The sequence below is a fragment of the Protopterus annectens genome, chromosome 17.part0, assembly GCF_019279795.1.
Source record: "Protopterus annectens isolate FY-2018-M chromosome 17.part0, PAN1.0, whole genome shotgun sequence".
Classification (NCBI taxonomy): Eukaryota; Metazoa; Chordata; order Ceratodontiformes; family Protopteridae; genus Protopterus; species Protopterus annectens.
In genome coordinates this window covers 397272129-397295238 of record NC_056751.1, presented here as the reverse complement: position 1 = coordinate 397295238, position 23110 = coordinate 397272129, and the positions used below count along the sequence as shown (strand labels likewise).

At 40.8% G+C, this 23110-nt stretch overlaps 1 protein-coding gene across 5 annotated transcripts in view; it reads right to left on the bottom strand.

The window, feature by feature from the left end:
• The window catches only part of TEAD1 (TEA domain transcription factor 1), a 1209838-nt gene that overhangs the window by 71018 nt on the left and 1115710 nt on the right, over window positions 1–23110 (bottom strand). For all 5 annotated transcript variants that reach the window (XM_044058987.1, XM_044058991.1, XM_044058986.1 and 2 more), the window contains one exon: window positions 22757–22897. In XM_044058987.1, the coding sequence (XP_043914922.1) occupies window positions 22757–22897 (141 nt within the window). The remainder of the gene's footprint in view (window positions 1–22756; window positions 22898–23110) is intronic.

Genomic DNA, 23110 nt, shown 5'->3' with positions numbered 1-23110 from the left:
CAGTGAGTTGGTTCAGTTTAAGAAGATTGGGTAGTTCAAGCCAGTCAAGTTTCCTTAGGTTAAGACAATGATGAGTTCTATGAGGAGCACTTATTACAAATCTGGCAATGTGATTATAGGCAACAGAGAGTTTATTAGTCTCATTTTTGTTGAGGAAGGAAAGGACAGGAGAGGCATACAGTAAGGTAGAGAGGAGATGCGTACGTGCAATAGTGAGTTTGGCATTAGGGGTTAAGAAATTTTTAATTCTATACAAGGATCCAAGTTTCTTATTTACTGTCTTTATGGTTTGACTGATATGCATATCAAATCTAAGCTTATTATCAATAATGACCCCTAAAAGTTTAGTGTTGGTATCAGGCTCAATTTTGGTACCGTTAATAGATTGAACGAAGAAGGTACTATTGTTAGATTGTGGAGAAAGTTGAACTGGTACTAGTAATTTGTTTTTTTTTTGGATTTAGGATGAGTTTCCGTTCTGCGAGCCATTTTTCTACTGCAGTAAAGCAGTGTTGGGTGACTGCTTGTAGATCAGAGAGAGAGACTTTAGAGCAAATCAGGGTGGAGTCGTCTGCGTATTGGATACAGGTGGCTTTAGGGATAACAGTGTGAAGTTCATTTATGAATACAGAAAAGAGAAGAGGACATAGAATGGAGCCCTGAGGAACTCCTATGGTATTAGGCAGCAGATGAGATAGCTTATTTTGCCATTGGACTGCTTGTTGTCTACCAGAGAGGTAAGCCTTGAACCAGCTGAGAGCTGGATTATCAAGGTGTAGGGTTTCTAGGGTGTGGAGCAGAATCTCGTGATTGACCATGTCAAAAGCTTTGGACAGATCAAGAAAGAGTGCAGAAGTTATTTTTTTGCTGTTACGATTTTTATTTACTGAGTCAGTAAAGGAAAGTAGGGTGGTGGTCGTACTATGGTGGGGTCTGAAACCGTGTTGAGTATGGGACAGTAGATTGTTTAGGTTAAGATAGTGAAGTAATTGTTTATGAACGCATCTTTCCATAATTTTGGCTATTGGAGACAGAATTGCTATGGGTCTATAGTTCGATGGTTCAGTGGAGGAGCCACCCTTATGAAGTGGAATGACGTAGGATATTTTCCATATGGAAGGGATGATGGCCTCAGTTATTGTTCGGTTAATTAGTATTGAGATAGGGTAGGCTATAACATCTGCTGCTATTTGCAGGTATTCAGCTGGGAGTCGATCGGCAGAAAGGGTGGTTGGTTTGAGTTTCTTCAATAAGGTTCTAATGTAAGAGGTGGATGTTGGCTGAAGAGTAAAGGAGGAGGATGATTCCTCAGAAACATTTAATAAGGGGGAGGAAGGAAGAGTTAGTTGATTGGCTAGTGACTGAATGGTCTCGGTAAAGAAGGAGTTAAAGGTATTAGCTGCTACCTCTGGATTTTTACCAATAAGTGTCTCCGGGGTGGGTGTAGACGATTTCCCTGAGTGAAGGAGATTTAAACCTGCCCAGAACTTCTTTGGATTATTCTGGTGTTTATCTTGGAGGTGACAAAAATAATTCTTTTTGTCCAGGGTAATGTCTAAAATAAAGTAATAAAGTAATAAAGTGGAGAACAATACAAATACATAACCTGGTCAAGAGATGAACCGATGAAATGAGGAAGAAACATTAACTGGCATAATACAAAAGAAAGGAGAATTAAAACGAGTAATTGTATCATGTTAAATGAAAACATGAGAACATTATAACTTAGTATGAAACCATTTTGTTTTACTCTTTGCAGAGCCTAACATGAAAAAATCACCATGTCCCTTTTGTGTTTTACTAAATTACTATTTTTTAACATCTGTGTTGTCTTGGATAACTTTTTGCATCAAATCATGGAAACTGTTACTAAGCTTACCCCCCACCCATTAACATTCTGTATCTGCTTAACCCTATAAGAGTAGGGAATGAAGTTATGCTTCTCCTCTTAGAATGTAATTCTGCTGGTGGTACAAACTATCAAATCCTTCCTGCTAAACGTACTAACACCATTCATTTCACTGAAGCCATCTACAACTGGTACTAAGTAAATTCCCCTACGAGCAGCCGGATGGCCTGATGTGCTACACACATAACTATGCAGAACTTGTGTCATCAGCTTTTTTGGGGAAGGGGGGGACTTTGGTGTATTCACTATAAGATAAACTATCTTTGCAATTACTTTAATTCTTCTAGAAATCCTCCTGCCTCAAGTGAAATGGAATACTCTGATGTGGCAAGCTGCTGTCTTCACAGAAGGTTCTACATGGTGTTTCATGCTAGTAGTTTTTGAATTTCCTTATACTCGATAAATTATTTAACCTTCCACTTGGCTCAATAAATTAGTTATCTGCAAGTATTTTTATTAATGTAATTGGCTTTACTGTGAGGTACCTCAACATCAGTAATCCTATTCCTAGGATCAGTCAGAGTACTATAACATTTACTCCTATTAGCTTAACATTCCTTTTGAAAACATCCTTTTAAAATAAGGGCACATCAAAATTACATGAATATATTTTTGTAGCTACCTCATATAATTCTTGAATGCATTACTATAAACTATATTCACTGATGTACCAGAATATATTAACACTATAATCTCTTGATTTGTGTTCTTGTTTTGAAGTCTATTTTATTTAATGTAATGTTTTGTTTGTCTTTCGGCTTTTCCCGGTTAGGGGTCGCCACAGCGGAAATCCGGTCAGCTAATGATTGGCAGTTGTTTTTTTTTTTAATTTAATTTAATGTACACAGATAAATGGGGCCATCTTTGTTTACTGTTACTCTCAACTGCTTCCCTTATAAGCATGTCTATGATATTTTGAAAATATGTCTTTTAAAATATTTTGTTCATATTGTGTGTGTCAATTAGCCTTATTTATTATAAAAAGATTTTGAGAATTTTGGCATAATAACCAAGCTTTTTTAGCAATACAATGTTTTACGTCTGGCTAGTCAATGTTTTTTTCAGTGGGAATTAGCCTTCACAACATCTATTCACAAAGATATTACTTTCTTTTCTTGTTTGTCTGCAACTCAGATGACTCCATTGATCTGGCAGAGGCAAATACATTTTTTATATATGTTAATGAAAAAAATTGATTTTTTTGGACTTTTTCAGAGCTGCAACTTTGAATAATCTGTTTTTATTTTTAAGTCAGTGTCTAATAAACATGAAGATCCGTACAAAATACAGATCTCTAGAAAGTAATTTTATGTAGTAGAATGCACATTTACAGAGCCATGATTATTATGTGTAGTCCTTCTAAATTTGTACATTTCAAACTGGAAATTTCTGGACAGCACTCAGATAGTAGATCTCGTATAATTACAATAAAGGAATTTTTATACAGGCTCATTTTAGGTATATAATAATGTATATGGTTTACCTTCATTAAGTCGTGTGCCCGTTGTCCTACGTGCATTGTATCGAAAGGACAACAGCACAAAACTGCAACGCCGAGTCACATAGGTTCAAATGTCGATAATGCGGACGCATTATGCCATTCAAACACATGGACAAATGTTGAAAATGGTTTGCCATCAAACCATTTTTGACATTTGTCCTCGGAAGTCTTACATGATTTGCCCTGTCGAGTCACACAAAAGTACGATCGCACATACCATGTCCGAACAAATGGAGGTAAACCAATGTATACACCCTCATAACACTTCTTATGAAGAAAATTAGTAAATCTAAGAAAAGCAAGGTTAAGCCTGTGAATTATAATCATAGTGCTCTGCACAAATCACAGCAGGTGTGGTGCATGACTCTCAAAGAATGCAGGCAGGGAAAAGGTGAAGAAGAGAAAGGGCAGGAGGAAGGGATGGCAGAACTGCATAGGCAATAAGGGTTGCTTCAGTCCTAAGTGAGGCGGGATGGGGGGGTAAGAGACTTAATTGCACTTTTCTAACTTGCTGCCTGTCTCAACCTCTATCCCCTCTCAAAGTATTCAGACACTTTTTTACTTAAACTGCTCCTTCCTCAACTGCTTTCTAAAGTATGGCTATCATTTGGTGAGGTCATTGCTGATAATTCATCAATAGGTAAGGATGGAAAATTGTTTAACTGGATCCACAGTCTTCACCTTGGGAAGGAGGTCCAAAGTCTAGTTCCTTCTCTACAGGGCATTTAGTAAATACACCTTAATATCATCTGGTAGGGGCCAAACTCTCAACCATGCATACCTACTTATTACTGTGCCTTTGGCTGTCTCCTAGTATACCTTCATCAGAGGCATTGTATCCAGGTTAAATTACATGTTTTTCCACTTTGGAAGCACTTTGAGTCAGCTGGCAAGCTAATTATGCCCTTTAGGGACTCATCAGGGATCTCTCTAGCCATTTACTAAGATTGTGTGAAGATGACTCCATGGGATTTTGTCACATGTGCCTGAGAATTAAATGCTTTAACAGTAGAATATCCACCACTCTGCACTCCTCGTCGCTGGTGAGTGTGTTGACAACTGAAGCTAGCTTATACCACCTTGCAGTGTTTAGGTATACTAGTGAGGGGTTTGCTATGCAGTTCTTATAAAATGTTTTTGACGGCTTTACTAGGAGTGAGACATTAGGAGTTCAAGGGACGCACTTTCAAATGCATTCTTAAATGGTTAAAACATGAGAAAGGAACCATCACTGTCATTGGTTCACCCATTCACAGGAACTCCATACACCTTTTATAGGGTTCTAAGATTGAGCCCCACTTAAGTGAGATTCACTCTGTCAAACTCCAAATCAAGAAGTTATGTACTCACCATAACGTTCAATGTATGTAGTCCATCTCGCCTCACATTCTTACCCGTGGGTTCGGAGCCAAATGTCTGAATTTTTAGCTCAAAGTCTTTCTATTGGCAGGGCTAAAATGGTATCCCATGCTGCACTGCTCTCTATCCCCAGATCTTGTTTGCTGCGAGCACCAGCACTCATTCTCCATGCATAACAACACCTAAGGAAAGGAAGAACAAACCAAGAATGAAGGGAGCTCTGAAACCAGACCTAACCTCCAGATCCCTCCAGGATGGGGGAAGGAGGTGGGTAAGTAAGAATGTGAGGCGAGATGGACTACATACATCGAACGTTATGGTGATGTTATGTAGTCCAATCTCGCCTAAATTCTGACCCATGGGAAGCGTCCCCAGCACCTAAATCCTGAGAGGCTCAGTGGAAAATACTCCTGAGCACTGTGGAACCAAAGGAAGACCTGCCCCTAGATACCACATCCAACCTGTAATGAGTAACAAAGGTGTGAGGAGATGCCCAAGTAGCCGCAGCACAAATATCATCCATAGACAATCTGGCCTGAAAAGCTGTAGATGTAGATACAGACTGAGTAGAGTGAGCCTTCACCTGGAATGGTAAATCTTTAACCCCTAAGGAGTAAATGAAAGAAATACAACTGGAAATCCACCTGGACAACATGACTTTGGAAACAGAAGACCCAATTCTGTTTTCCGAAAACGAAACAAACAACTGATCAGATTTTCTGAGGTCTTTCGTTCTGTGCAAATAAAAACGTTATTGTCTGTGCACATCCAATTGATGAAATTTGAATTCTGCCTTGTTTGAGAACTGGGAAAAAAACATTGTCAATTCAATAGATTGGTTAAGATTACTGACTGACGCCACTTTGGGAAGAAAAGAGGGGTTCGGTCTGAGAGAAACCCTGTCCTTATGAAAAATCAAATAAGGGGGTTTGATTGATAATGCTTGAAGCTCCGAAATGCGTCTGTCTGACATGATCGCTACTAAAAAGACAGTCTTCCAAGTTAAGAATTTTAAATCGCAAGTGGCTGCAGGCTCAAAGGGGGGTGAAGTAAGACCCTGTAGAATAAAGTTTAAGTCCCAAGGCATAACTGCTTCCGATACTGGAGGACAAAGTAACAAAGTGCCTTTCAGGAAAGCCTTACAGAGTCTATGTGCCATCAGGCTAGCCTCGTCTGCGACATGAAAGGTAGAACTCGCCGCCAACTGGACTTTAATGGATGCGGCCGCTGAACCCTGGTTAAAGAGCATAGACAAGAACTCCAATACAGATGAAATTGGAGCTGTGTAAGGGTCAATATCTTTTTGGCATGTGCCCAGACTGAAAACCTCTTCCATTTGCTGTAATAAATCTTCCTGGTTGAGGGCTTATGAGAGGAAGATAAAATATGAACCACCTCTGGTGAAAAATGATGAAGCCTAACTAATGACGGAAGTGGAGTAGCCAGGCTGTCAACCGGAGGGTCCGAAGAGAGGGATGGAGCTGCCCTGACATGTGTGTCAGTAAGTCTGATTGTGGGTCCAAAATCCAAGGAGCGTCCATGAGATAGGGATGGAGAAAAGGGAACCAAATTTGACAAGGCCAGTGTGGGGCAATTAGAATCATTCTGCTTCCCAAGGATTGCGCTTTCCGAATAACTTTTGACAGCAAGGGGACCACAGGGAAGGCATATAGTAGACCGGAGGGCCAATCGTGGACTAGAGCATCCCTGGGTGACTCCCCCTGAGGGGGGATCAAAGTGAAGTAGCTGCTGCATTTGGCATTGTGGGGGCTAGCAAAAATGTCGCAGCAAGGCTGACCCCACCTGCGGAAGATCTGTTCCGCAACTTGACAGTTCAGGGACCACTTGTAAGGCATCAGAATAGCTCTGCTTAGCCTGTCTGCGATCACACTGGACTTCCCTGGAATGTGCGTTGCCACCAGAAAATGTTAGGAAGACACTGCCCACTGCCACACTCACATGGCCTCTCTGCAAAGGGGATAAGACTTGGTTCCTCCCTGCTTGTTCAGATACCACACCACTGACATATTGTCTGAGTGGATTGCAATAGTCCCGAGAGGAAGAAAACTCTCTCATCTCCAGGACATTGATATGCAGATGCATATCATGCTCTTGCCACGTGCCTTGGACTGTCCTGCCTAGATAATGCCCCCCCCCCCCATCTGGGAGGCATCTGTGGTCATCGTGGCAACCGGGGGCGCAGGAACGAAGGGCTTTCCTGTATTCAGGTTGTCGGTGCAAAGTCACCAACTGAGATCCTGTTTGCACCTGTCTGTGAGTAGAATAGGGTGAGAAAGTGGAAGACGTTGAAGAGACCACTGGGCAAAGAGTAGCCACTGAAGGAGCCTCATATGTAACCTCGCCAGAGGGACTAACATAATCGTAGCAGCCATTGTCCCCAACAGTTGGAGGACCCATCTTGCCTTTGCTCTTCTCAGAGGGAGCAAGGCATGAACTTGTTGTTGTAGGACTCTGATTCTTTCCTGTGGTAGAAACGCCCGCATGAGGGCGGTGCCTAGTTCGGCGCCTATAAAAGTGACACACTGTGAGGGCAACAAGGCAGATTTTTCCCAGTTCAATGTGATGCCCAACTGTTGACATAGGTTGATAGTAGCATCCCTGGTCTGAAGTAGTAGATGCCTGGTGGTGGCAGTAAGGAGCCAGTCGTCCAGATATGGAAACACTTGGAATCCCTGACGTCTCAAGTGAGCAGTCACCACTGCCATGCATTTGGTAGGCTGTGGTGAGACCAAAGGGCAGGGCTCAAAACTGAAAATGACTGGCTCCCAGCCGGAAGCATAGGTGTCTTCTGGATGCCCTGTCCATCTTTATGTGGTAGTAAGCATCCTTGAGGTCGATGGAGCACATCCACACTTCTTTTCCCAACAATGGGAGAATAGACTGCAATGTGACCATTCGGAACTTGGACTTTTGCACATGGGTGTTCAATTGACTGAGATCCAATATGGGTCTCAAGTCCCCTGTCCTTTTCGGCACCAAAAAGAATCTGGAGTAAGTCCCTAATCCGATCTGGTCTGAGGGGACATGTTGGATGGCTCCTTTTTCTAGCAGCTTTGAAACTTCTGAAGCTGCGTAATCCCTTTGACTAGGAGGAACATGTGGGATTTTCTTGATTGGAAGGGGATTTGATGAGAAGGGGATAACAAATCCTCCCGAAATTATTCGTCATTCGGTGATATCTTGCCAGGCCTCAGGGTACAATGAGATTCGACTCCTGACTGGCTCTGGAAACGCACAGTCGGGCCTCCCATCAGGAGTGGTGGTAGGGAGAACCACGAAAGGAATTGGGGTCTCCCGAGTTGCAGAGGCCTCCTCTGCCCCTAGGGCGGCGTCTCCCTGAATAACCACCCCCTCTCCCCTGCCTCTGGAAGGGGGCTCACCTTATGCACCCAGAAAAAACCTCTGTAATTTCTTGAACCACATTTTGCCACCCCTCTGGGCCTTGGGATAAGGCCTAGAGGGAAGGGAAAAACAGACTCCTATGGCAGACAGAGTTTTTCCCTCCTGCTCGCACCTGGTGAGAGTGTCTTTCACCTTGGTTCCGAACAAAGAGGAACCATCAAAAGGGGCATCGGTGAATGAAGACTTGAAGGCCTCCGTGAAATGACAAAGGTGCATCCAGGCCTGCCTCCTAAGAGCAACTCCTGAACTTGCTGCCCTACTCACTCCATTGGCTGCATATGACATCAGCCTCATGGAGGAGTTAACGATGGAATTGAGGGTAGAAATCTGAGCGTTAACCGTCTGGGTCACCGCCTCAGAAACGTTACCCGTGAGAGTATCTCCAAGCTCCTTGAGGAGATCTCTCTGGAGCTGTGCAAAGAGAGATAAATAATTCAGTGACCGTAAGGTAAAGGTCACTGAAGAAAGGGTACACTTCCCGTACTGGTCCATGGTCCTAGACTCCTTGTTAGGGGGCTGGACGGTGGAAGAAGTCTGAGCTAATTGGCTAATTACTTCTGAGTGACAGCTGCCACCACCATGGCATCCACACGGACTCCCTTAGACAGAAATTCCTTATCAGGAGGAGCAGACAAAAAGTTATTGGGTCTCCTGGGGACTGGTTCCACAGAGTCAGGGGTTTCCCACACCCCTCGACAAACCAAATCCAGAAGCTCATTGAAGGGTGGAGATACCCAGGAGGCGGAGGGCTGAGCACCAAAGGCCCTCAGGAAGACAGACTCCTCCTCGGAGGGGGCTTTGGATAGCCAGTCACCTCTTTGTTTTAAAATCTCTAGGATGTCAGAGAAAGAAACATCCTCAGAGGATGACTAGATTCCTCGAGGTTGGTGTCCGATGTGAGAGACTCATCCTATGTGCTTCCTCTTGTATGTCTTCTTTCTGGGTGGCTCATCAGGCAAAACCTCTGAGGGGCCCTCAGAAATGTGGGAACCACTCATGGGGGTACCCTGAGGCCTTGGGGCTCCACTGTCTAGAGACAGATGGCAATCAGAGACCTGCACTGGTGTAGTAATGAACAGAATGACCGAACCACATGATGCCACTGATGACCTGGCCAGCATGCTCTGCATGGCCTCGAAGGCTGGTCCCCCCACTCCCCCCGAGTCCGAAGAAGGACCAGCCTCCGAAGCCACAACAGGAGTCAAACTTCCCTGCGCCGAAGCACCGAGAGGGAGACTAGGAGCTGAGAGGTGTCCCGAAACCTCTCCCTCAGGTCCGACCAAAGAATCCCGAGTCCTGAACCCCGTGAACGGCGCCGATGGGGTCGGAGCTGACGTCGGCACCGATAAGCCAGGAGGGGCTGTCGGAACCGACCTAGGGACATCACACGGAACCGAGCACTCCGGCTCCGAAAGCTGAGATGTGCTCAGAGGAGGAAGTATCGAAGCAGGTTGAGAGACCAGCTCCGGAGCCGACTGGGTCGGAGCAGAGAACAATTTTTGCCATAATCGGTGACTGAAGGAGTGTCTGCACCCACTCTTTCGACGTCCACATCTGATAAGGTCCTGGAAGATTTGGAGGATAGAGAAGGAGATCGAGACCTCCTCTCTGAAGGGGACCTGCGAGGAGGGAATACTGGCCTAATGCTAGGCGATCGGCTCCGAACAGGTTCCAAAAAGATTGGAGCTGAAGCAGGTTCCATAACAACTGACACTTCCTGCGGCCCCAAGGACAATGGAGCAGAGGATGTCGAAGCAGACTTTGCTATTTTCTCCGGTGGCTCTGAGGAGACTGATTGAGCCGGAGATTTCTTTTTTAATTTAGAGGATTTTGCCTTAGAGCTGGAAGCACTCTCCAGACCCTCCTCGAAGGAGGGTTTCAGAAGTTCCTTCAAAATCAATTTATTCTTCCTTTCCTGAAGAACTCGCTGACTAAAGGCATGACAGAAGCTGCACGACTCCTAGAGATGAATCGCTCCCAGACAACACACACCCATCGTTAATGGACATTTTATAACTGCACCTACAGGATTTCTTGAAGCCCGAGGGCTTGTGCTCCTTAGTATCTTTGGACATAGTTAACCAACAACAATTAAGCATCAACAACAATTAACCACTGAATAAATGGACCAACAGTCAAACAGTCACAAGGCGGGAAAAATCCTACAACAAACAGAATACCACAAGATCTCGAAGTTAAACGATCCGTAGACCTCTAATTTAAACGGTTTTTAGTCCCAGTAAACTTTTACGACACAAGGAAAGCAAGGGTACAGACTAGGTCCTCTAAATGAAAATGGGCCTAGCCCGTTGGAAACAGCTAGTGGGATACCACAGAAAAAAACGATCAAAAACACAACTTTTCCACAATACAAGACAAGAACACACAATAGCTATTAAAATAGCTTTTTGTTGCACAAAATTACTCTGATAAAGAAAAAGGGTACTTGCCACAGCCAAGAGTGAGACCACGTCAGAGCTACACAAGCGGCAAACAAGATCTGGGGATAGAGAGCAGTGCAGCATGGGATACCATCTTAGCCCAGCCAACAGAATGACTTTGAGCTAAAAAAGTTTGGCCGAGTCAGAGCCAACTTCGGCTCCGAACCCACGGGTAAGAATGTAGGTGAGATTGGACTACATAACATCCAATGTTTTTATTTATTTTTTTTTTTGAGGGGCGTGGGGTTAGTAGCACTGGATACCTGAGCATTTATTCTATAATGAGTGATAATTTACTCTTCAGTGACTCTCTTGTAATCAACTAATTAACAGATTGCATGAATGTCTGCAGGATGGGAATCCGATTCCCAGGCATTTCCTCCTACAGTGATAAGGACTGACTGTGTAACTACCTGGCAAAAGAAAGAATGGCCAGTCCTTCTTGTACTTCATATAGTAAAACTGTCAGGATAAACTAAAAGGACAGCCATTCCTCTGATTACACAGACATAAGTAGTGAAAAGCTGACATCTTGGGCAATGGAAAAAAAAAAAGGCAATCATGCTGCCTCCTTCTAAAGGAGCTAAGAGAGCTAAGGATATCACTGAAGGAAACTGTGGGTCCTGCAGTAGTTAAAGCAACGTCTCACTTATACACAGGCTTCTACAGGATTGGAGTGTGTAATTACAGCTTCATGTTTCCGGCATACTTGATCTTTAACCAGTAAAGTCATGTCTTAGGGTTTCCCATCTTTGGTGTTGTTGTTGTGTCTTTCGGCTTTTCCCGGTTAGGGGTCGCCACAGCAGAACTCTGGTCCGCTAATGATTGGTAGTTGATTTTTACGTGCCGAGTTACCTGCCCTGATGCACAACCTTCAACGAAGGTACGCCCATTCATGCACGTCTCCACGCAGAAGACACTCTAGCTGAGAATCGAACCAGACAGCGTCTTACCGTGAGGCGACAACGCTACCGCAGCACCACCACCGCGGGTAGGGTTTCCCATCTTTGTGTGTAAGAAAATACATGTCTCTCAATACTCCATGATTTACTGTCTTCACATAGATTTAGCACTTTTAATCTTTATCAAATGGAACTTCATCAGAGCAGTGTATATGTGACTTCCTGTTACTTATGTACTCGAGCATTTAATTAATCTACAAATAATCAGTTTATGTAAAAAAAAAAAAATCACTTGTATAAAAAAACACTGATGTGTAAAACAACTTTAAATGTACAATAAAACAATATTAAAAAGATTAGCTTCCAGTGATAAGAAAACACCACTAAGAAGTAAAATAAACAATTAGATTGTCAGCTTTCAAAGTTGAAACACTATGTATACATAACCTTTCATTTATACTAGGAATATGAATGTCATTCAACTAGATTTGCCAATACAATTCAAAAACATCTAAAACATTCTCCTAATTCCTCCCTTCTATTTTTAAACACTTTTTCAAGTATATAAAATACATATACATATATTTAAAACCTACACATCCCACAGAATGCATTTATTCTTGTGAACCTTCCTCAGGACTGCATATAAAGGCTGATAAATCCTGTTTTAAGTGGAAGCAGGCGGTACTATGGCAGGGCAAACTCTCCATCCAGTTACCTCTCACACTTGGTGTCCCTCAAGGGTCCATACTAGGTCCACTACTCTTCTTTATTTTTATCAACAACCTCGACACTGCTTTCCCTAAAGCCACCTGCATCCAATACGCAGATGATTCCACTCATCTGCTCAACCACCTCCCCAGCCGACTTGCAAATCTTAACCCAAAATACAGTTAACACTATCGAGAACTGGCTCACCAACCAACGCCTACTTCTGAACCCCAATAAAACTAAACTTCTACTCTTCTCTCCCACTAGTAGATCCACTACACTTTCATTCTCTGTCACATCTAACAATGGTACCACTATTTCCCCAGATAATCACACCAAACTGCTAGGGGTTATCATAGACAATAATCTCAAATTTGACCTACAGGTCAACAAAACCATACAGACCATCGATAAGAAGATTGGATCACTGTATAGAAACAAGACATTTTTAAACCCACTGGCTAGGACTGCAATCGCCAGATCACACCTACTCTCTACTCTTTTATATGCCTCGCCTGTACTCTCAAACCTCAACAAATCCGAACTAGGCAAGCTGTCCCATAGCTACAATCATATTGCCAGATTCGCCACTGGCTCCACCTATAGAACCCACCACTGCCAGAACCTTAAACAACTAGAGTGGCTAGAACTGCCCAACTTAATTCAATTCAATCAACTCTTAATAGCGCAAAAAATTTTGAACCACCCTGAGGATACCCCTGCACTTAAAAATACTATTAAGCCATACAGCAACCTAAGATCCCTACAGTCAGCCAATAAACTACTGGTCCAAACCCACAAAGCTAATAACTCTGCTGGCGAATCCCTGTTTGCCAACTTCATTGGCAAAACCTGAAATTCACTGCCAAACTATATAACCCTACAATCCTCCAAATGTCTCTTCAAAAAAAAACCTCAAACAGTATCTCAAAGTGAATTGGCTATGCCCATGTACCAACCCTGATTAAGTTATAAACTAAAAGCATAACTACATCACCAAGCTCTGCTTCCAATCTGATGTCTCTTACTTTTAATTGTCTGTCCATGAGAATTGTAAGTCCCTACTAGGGAACACTACTAACCCATTGTATATAATCACTTTGTTTTTATAATTGTTTGCGAACTTCTGTGTAATCTATGTAAGTTTTTCTATGTGGAGCTTTTCTCCCCGACACACACACACACACACACACACACACACACACACACACACACACACACACACACACACATATTTAGATACATATCAGATGTAAATAGATATATGGGTCCCATGAATTTTGTCGAACAGTACTTTGGTCGAAGTCTGTTTAATCGATCCAAATTGGTCAACGAAACAGGCGTGTGAGACTGACAATCCCCAGGTAGGACAATACACCCTTTTCTCCTGGAATTGTATGATTTTAGTGTTGGAATATATAATTAGCAGAATGTGTGTGGGGTGCAGGGGGGCTCCCCCCTACAAAAAACAATGTTTTCTTTTCTTTTTTTAAGTTTTGCATGCACTAAGAATTAATTCTTGGCACATGAATAGTAGCGTGTTGGCTTGAATAATGTCGATCAATTTGGGTTGCCATTATTTATGTTGAGAAAAATGGCATTTGGTGCATTTAAATAGATCCATATATATATATATATATATATATATATATATATATATATATATATATATATATATATATATATATATATATATACACACACACACACCTATACATGTGTGTGTGTGTGTGTATATATATATATATATATATATATATATATAAAATATATATATATATATACATACATATATATATATATATATATATATATATACATACATACATACACAAAGACTTTCACACCCTCATTAATATGGTGATAATGGTACTTGTGTATTATTGCAACCAGCAGGTTCTAAACGACTCATTCTGCAGTTGTGCAATGGTCAGGATGGGTAAACAGCATGACTAAGTAAAACTGCTATCGTGGTATGGTGTGAGTTGTATGTAAATGGCTTGCGACTGATTTTTTTCCCCATTTCTAATGTTTCAGAACTATTTACCATGAATATCAGTTTAAAAAATTCCTAACACACTGAACATGTGACAGATCTTTTCAACATGGAATGTGAGGAACATGGACTTTTTAATACTCAAAATGAGGAACATTCATTGTAATGAGGTACACATGAGAGGTATGTTTTAAATGCCCCTCACACCTAAACTGTCTGCTGGCAGCACTTTAAAATGGGCAAGTTGTGAATTTGTTCTAGTGTGAAGGAGTAATACAAACTGTCATGATCTGTTTCCGCTCACCAAAGTCTGTTGATACATGCTCACTTGTAAACCAAGTATAAACTATAGCATAGCACGATACTCAAGCATAAGTAGTTACACCATCCAAAGGGTGATATATGTATGTAGAGTGCAAAAGAGCCACATACTCTTGGAAAAAAAATCAGCACAGACATAAAACAAACGTTTGTGAATGCAACATCACTAGGTTAAAACACATTACTGTGAAATTTCCTGTAGGCGACGACACAAACAAACCCATACTCCATACCCAAACCAAACGTTTCACAGTGACTCCAAAGCAGGATTGTGCCTGAGACACATTTTAAATAAAGTAATGCAATACAATATGATTTCAACACATTACTTAGAAAAGAAGTGCCTCTCCTCTTGACGTTGCCCTCATTTACGGGAGGTGATCTGTTTTTGTCAAATGTGCTAGAGTTATTTAACAATTAGATCCAGTAACATGATATGACCCCACTAACAATGCTTCTGTTCCATGCCCATATATTACAAAGTCTGTCTCTAATACTGCAAATAAACACAGTTTGTCTGTAATATTAAGGGGCAATTGCCAAACATCCCGACCATGCACAACTGTAGAATGAGTTGTTTAGAACCTGGTGGTTGCGATAATGCGCAAGTACCATAACTATTCAGAAAGCTACATCAGTCACATCTAAATTGCTTCCAGTCTAACCTACTGGACAGAAACCTCCAAAGGTAACAGTAACACTAAGTGCTTTCAACTGACAATGGGTAGCTTGGGTGCTTAGAAAGAGTTCAGATGAGTTGATCAGGCATCCACTCCATAGGTAGCTCCAAGCTTCATTTCTTTTAACACACACACAAAAAAAAACAATCCTACCACTTTTATTTGCAGTGTCTTATTACTCAGTGGGTGGCTGTCACAGCACAACAATGATGTAGTCACGTTTAACAGTACACTGAGTGCTGCAAGGAGAAATGGATGAAATTGTAACTTATCTTGTATTCTAGGTGGCCTGAAAGATTACACACTGTCAGGATGAAGTGCACTCAAAACTTCCGAACACTAGATGGCATTGTGATATTACTTTGCCGAGGAATGGTTGGAGAAACTCCCACTTGAAACATCAAAGGAAGTGTTGTTATTGCTCATGGATGTGTGCATAAAAGTTTTGCAACTTAACTGCTTTTATATTCTGATGACGTTCCAATAAGGGATGAAGGCGGTTAATATACATCTGTACATATATATATATATGTATATATATATATATATATATATATATATATATATATACAGGTTCATAGATTAGTACTAGGCTAACTGCCCTTGTGGACCATTTTCAGCCTAGCCAATTACCCCATGTAAGAATCAAACCCTGCACCTTATGTTTGTAAGGTAAACACCTTAACCATTATGTCAGCCTCCCACCCTATATATATATATATATATATATATATATATATATATATATATATATATATAGCTCTCTCTCTAGATATATATATATATATATATATATATATATACATATACACGTATATGTGTATATATATATATATATATATACATATACACGTATATGTATATATATATATATATATATATATATATATATATATATATATATGTGTATATATATATACATATACACGTATATGTGTATATATATATATATATATATATATATATATATATGTGTGTGTAATTTATTTGCTTTGGTTTTAATTGGTTCACCAAATAAAGTTGCTGCACGTGACCTTCAGCCTTGGATTTGTATTGGTTTTGGAGCCTTTTGGCTTTTGTGTTTTACCAGTTTATTCTTGGAAGAACCACAGACAAAGTTACAAAAAATACAATGAGCAGTATTCCACACTTTGCATTAGCAAAACTGTGTTTGATCTCTGAAATGATTATCAGACTTAAGAACCATCAGTCTGAAGTAAGAAAATAATGACAGATGTCCAATGAGGTCTTGTGACTAAATTCCTAGAGAAGGAAAATGGCATTTGTAGGGTAAGTTGTAAGAAAGTTATAGCTGGGTGAGTTGAAACTTCTGCTCCTCTGCAGGACCCTGCAAATATTTAACATAAGTGATGACAGGAATTAGTAGAAAATCCAGTTTCATTAGATTAAGGTTTAAGTTAAATAAGTCATCAACATTAGTAACAAAACAAAACAAAAAAAAAAGTAAGAAGTTCAGAAAGTAGGACTGAAGCAAATAAACTCATTCTGAAACAGTTCCCTGTGGACTTCTTTGAGTAATACAACGTGCCGAACAACTGATTTGTCCCTGATGTGTAACTGAAGACATTCTGGATAAAACAGTTACTGAACTAACATGACACCTAGATATGTAATGCTGTTTGTGATCTACATACTGGCCTTGTCAAGTACTGGAACATTAATAAATACGTTTAACCTGTTTGATAGCGAACAAAATGCAGAATGATTTACAGACACTTAAATGCACGTGCAGTTATCAACCACTTTAACAGGTCAGTGAAGGATGGCTGGAGCTTTGTATCCTTCTGTGAGGCACCTCAAATATCGCAAACAAGGACGCAGTCACCTGTGAATGGGTAGCGCAGCAAGTTTGCATACTTCTTCCATATAGTTAGAAATATAACAAAAGGTAGGGGACCCAGGAAACAGCTATGAGGCACTCCAAAGCATGCAAGGAAAAAGCAAAATAATCAGTCCTTCCCTAGTATGATTTACTTCTGGTTGTAAATATGACTGCAATATCAGTCTATATACAAAGGATGGATGCCTAGCTATGGTAGCCACAGGATAAGGACAGAGATCCCCCAGTAAAAAGCTTTAGAAAAATCAAGAAACAGGGCAGCATCTACTCTTATTTATTTTAGTTCTGATACAAAGGGTGACATCTGATGATGCTTTTTCGTTTCCATGGTGTCAGCAAAAGTAAAATGCAAATTTGTCATCAAATTACTAATTCACACGAAACTAAGCAAGTGATTGTGGATGTTTTTTTCCCAATATTTTGGTGGAGCTCACAATGTAACTACATGAAAACAGTAAGAGCACTGCAGGAGCCTTCACTACACAAGAACAAGGTATGACAGACAAAAACAACAATGTAATTACATGAAAACAGTAAGAGCACTGCAGGAGCCTTCACTACACAAGAACAAGGTACGACAGACAAAAACAACAATGTAATTACATGAAAACAGTAAGAGCACTGCAGGAGCCTTCACTACACAAGAACAAGGTATGACAGACAAAAACAACAATGTAATTACATGAAAACAGTAAGAGCACTGCAGGAGCCTTCACTACGTAAGAACAAGGTAGGACAGACAAAAACAACAATGTAATTACATGAAAACAGTAAGAGCACTGCAGGAGCCTTCACTACACAAGAACAAGGTACGACAGACAAAAACAACAATGTAATTACATGAAAACAGTAAGAGCACTGCAGGAGCCTTCACTACACAAGAACAAGGTATGACAGACAAAAACAACAATGTAATTACATGAAAACAGTAAGAGCAATGCAGGAGCCTTCACTACACAAGAACAAGGTATGACAGACAAAAACAACAATGTAATTACATGAAAACAGTAAGAGCAATGCAGGAGCCTTCACTACGTAAGAACAAGGTATGACAGACAAAAACAACAATGTAATTACATGAAAACAGTAAGAGCACTGCAGGAGCCTTCACTACGTAAGAACAAGGTATGACAGACAAAAACAACAATGTAATTACATGAAAACAGTAAGAGCAATGCAGGAGCCTTCACTACGTAAGAACAAGGTATGACAGACAAAAACAACAATGTAATTACATGAAAACAGTAAGAGCACTGCAGGAGCCTTCACTACGTAAGAACAAGGTATGACAGACAAAAACAACAATGTAATTACATGAAAACAGTAAGAGCAATGCAGGAGCCTTCACTGCGTAAGAACAAGGTAGGACAGACAAAAACAACAATGTAATTACATGAAAACAGTAAGAGCACTGCAGGATCCTTCACTACATAAGAACAAGGTAGGACAGACAAAAACAACAATGTAATTACATGAAAACAGTAAGAGCACTGCAGGAGCCTTCACTACACAAGAACAAGGTAGGACAGACAAAAACAACAATGTAATTTCATGAAAACAGTAAGAGCACTGCAGGAGCCTTCACTACATAAGAAAAAGGTAGGACAGACAAAAACAACAATGTAATTACATGAAAACAGTAAAAGCACTGCAGGAGCCTTCACTACACAAGAACAAGGTATGACAGACAAAAGCAACAATGTAATTACATGAAAACAGTAAGAGCACTGCAGGAGCCTTCACTACACAAGAACAAGGTAGGACAGACAAAAACAACAATGTAATTACATGAAAACAGTAAGAGCACTGCAGGAGCCTTCACTACATAAGAACAAGGTAGGACAGACATAAACAACAATGTAATTACATGAAGAGCACTGCAGGAGCCTTCACTACACAAGAACAAGGTAGGACAGACAAAAACAACAATGTAATTACATGAAAACAGTAAGAGCACTGCAGGAGCCTTCACTACATAAGAACAAGGTAGGACAGACAAAAACAACAATGTAATTACATGAAAACAGTAAGAGCACTGCAGGAGCCTTCACTACATAAGAACAAGGTAGGACAGACATAAACAACAATGTAATTACATGAAAACAGTAAGAGCACTGCAGGAGCCTTCACTACACAAGAACAAGGTAGGACAGACAAAAACAACAATGTAATTACATGAAAACAGTAAGAGCACTGCAGGAGCCTTCACTACACAAGAACAAGGTAGGACAGACAAAAACAACAATGTAATTACATGAAAACAGTAAGAGCACTGCAGGAGCCTTCACTACACAAGAACAAGGTAGGGCAGACAAAAACAACAATGTAATTACATGAAAACAGTAAGAGCACTGCAGGAGCCTTCACTACACAAGAACAAGGTAGGACAGACAAAAACAATAATGTAATTACATGAAAACAGTAAGAGCACTGCAGGAGCCTTCACTACATAAGAACAAGGTAGGACAGACAAAAACAACAATGTAATTACATGAAAACAGTAAGAGCACTGCAGGAGCCTTCACTACGTAAGAACAAGGTAGGACAGACAAAAACAACAATGTAATTACATGAAAACAGTAAGAGCACTGCAGGAGCCTTCACTACGTAAGAACAAGGTAGGACAGACAAAAACAAGACTAATCTTACTGAATGTGTTGTACCCAAGATTTAGTTTAGGTGGTCAGAATTTAAGCATGCCCTAATACCACCAGGATGACATGGTGCATTCAGTACTCCCTCGCCCACACCCAGGTAGTAGAAGATGGGTTGACAGGTACAGTGTGCAGCAGAATTAGTTTACTTATACTATGGTATCTAGTATTCAATCCAGGGTGTCAACCAAAACATCCAGATGTATTTTTGCCACATTTGGGTTTCTGAAACAGAAAAATGACCTTGTCAGTGAAGCCAGATGTGTGAAAGAGATCCAGAATCTCCGGTACAATTGAATGTACTATTTTGTTATGGGACACCCACATTTTTTTTTTCCTTGGCTGAGTGGTGAGCAATCTGAAGCTAACTACAATTCTGTCCACTATGGTCATTATGTACACAGACTACAATGAACGTAGCAAGACTATGATGGTTATTTCTCCTTGAAAAAATATTTTGCCATACACTGCACAAGAGTTCTTCTTTATGTTGGCCTGGACAGTGATACTCAAGAGATCAGCATAAAATTTTGTCTCCCATGCTGTTCAATAATATATATAAGGCACAGCTCACCAGCTCAGACATTTAATAAATAAAATTAAATGGTGCCATAATGTATTTTCATGCTACAATTACCAACCATCATGCGACAGCTGCATTATGCAACAAATCCACTGCAATGAATAATTTTTGAATCTGTTGAATATTTTTTTTTTCTTGAAGTCGTGGATGAATCATGTCTGAATAAAATAAATGAATAAACTTACAGATGTTGCACCTTTAAAACTGAGAGGTCTGGGTGAATTAGCCAACCTGCTAGCAGATAGGTTAAGCGCAAACTTCACCCCCTGTCCAAGGCCCTTTCGACATCCCCGATACCTGCCCACACCTCACATCTCCATAGGATACAGGCTCTATCCAAGGCAAAGAGCATCGCCTCCATGGGACCTGATAGTATCCCAGGATGTATTCTGCACCATCTCCAGCACGAACTGGCTTTACCATTCAGCACCCTATTCAACCACAGCCTAAGTACCGGCTTCATTCCAGCAGAGTGGAGAACTGCCATTGTCATTCCCTTGCACAAAGGTGGTGCCACTACTGACCCTGGAAACTATCGCCCCATTAGCTCGACAAGTCTGATCTGTAAAGCCATGAAGCATATTATTATGGATCTCAAACAAGAACATAGGCAATCTCCAAGCACTTGACACTACCCAGTTCAGAATAATCAAGGGCAGATCTTGCCTGTTGAACTTGGTTGACTTCTTTGAGGCCGTCACCAAGGCCCTGGATGAGGGAAAGTCAGCACATACAGCTTACCTTAATTTGGCCAAGGCCTTTGACACAATCCCCCAGTTGGGCATCATTGAAAAGCTAACACAACTTGGTGTAAATCCCTGTCTCATCAGGTAGGTGGCCAACTGGCTCACTGACAGGACCCTCAAAGTCAAAACAGGCACCCCCACCTCCAATAGCAGACCTGTCACTAGTGGAGTTCCCCAGGGATCTGTCCTGGGATCCCTACTGTTTCATATCTATTTCTCAGAGACTCAGGCAAAGACAAAATGCAAGTTGGGTGCTGTCACTGACTCTCCAAATTATGTTAATATACTGCAAGAGGATCTCACAGCAACTAATGACTGGTGCAAAAGTCATGGCCTCGAGCTAAATGCAAAAAAAAAAGTGTCAACATACCACTTGGCAAAAACACGACCCCTAATGATTGCCACATCAACGGCAATCGGGTTGATACCAACCTCATATTCGACCATCATGTAGTGGCAGTGGTCAGAAAAGCTTTTTACATGGTTCATCTCATAAGTAAAGGGACTACATCCAGAAAAAAGGAGGTTATTACCTCTCTGTACTCCTCCTTAATTAGACCAATAATTGAGTATAATGCCCCATTTGGGATGTACCTCTCCAAACATCTGCACCAACTGGAAAGGCCACTGAAATACCTCACAAAGGGAATCCATGGTCCCCAACACCTATCCTTTTCAGACAGGCTCAAATCTATCACTCTACTTGGTATTGTACAAATTGCTCAGGGTTGATCTGTGTCTCACCTACAAGGCAATCTCAGACTCTGCCCTACTAGAGATGCTCCATATCTGTACGTCTAACTCCTCACACACTATCTGCTCAAAAGGCCTGAATCTAATATGTGACATCACCAAAACCTGCTGGTGAGACAGGTTTGTCTCCCAGAGGCTGCGCTGTCTTTGGAATAGACTTCCCATACCCGTCAAACAGAGCACCTCGCTGACACTCTTCAAGCGCAACCTTGATGAGTGGATGGGAAACCACAAATCTGTCCAGGGATTCCACCTGTGTCCCTCACTGACAGGGGCAACAGGTGTTGACTGAGATTTCTTTTTGGGTATAAACTCTTGGCTAGGCTTTGAAGGGCCCCAGGGACATTAGCCTAGTAACCTCCTATGATCCTATGATAGACATAAGTTACCCCTAAATACTTCAATATTTCAATTATAAGAAATTGGTCTCTAATCAAAACCCTTATTGTTAATTTAAATAAAAGACAATCTGATTTATATAATTCACTTTACATCCTACTATTTCCCTAAACAGAGTAAATGCTCTATGTATCTTTTTAGCCTCCTCACATTTTATTGCTCCAATTAATAAACCAGCTACATAAGTAAAACTGTATTTAACATATGCTGCAAGGCATAGATAATGTCTATTATTAACAGCAGGTTAATTCTAATTATGAACAAGACCGCAGAAAGGGGGCACCATGATAAGAAACTTGAGGAAGTCACTTTTCACTGAACTGACCTATTCTCCAAAAATACACAACAGCATAAAGGTGGCAGTACACATCATGAGCTTCAAAAACTCTGCATGCATTAAATATAAAGAGTAGCTGTAGGACAGTGCCGGGTGCTTCTGTTTTGCACTTGCCAAAGACTGACTAGATTTATACTGGACATATGCTTTCATGAATGATGTAAGAGAATTGCACTGTACCTCAACTTTTTCTACTACTTGTTTTCCAAATGAGCAGACTTTGGTAGAACAGGTTATTGTCATGTTCTCAGAACTTTCAAAGTGGCTTGTTACTGCATAAAATGCTTCTGTATCATCTGGAGTACTGCAGTTCAAGTCCGCCTGAACAAAGAAAGTTAAATCGTTAACAGTCAAATGTAATACTTCATACTACTTACACAAATACTTCATTATTATTATTTATATTATTATTCATTTTTAACTATGACTTTCTAGATTGCTACACTTAACCCTAACTTCACATTGTGCTTGCTAGTATAATGATTATTTTGAACAAAGTAATGCAGTTAGTCCTTAAAAAAACAAGCAAAGATC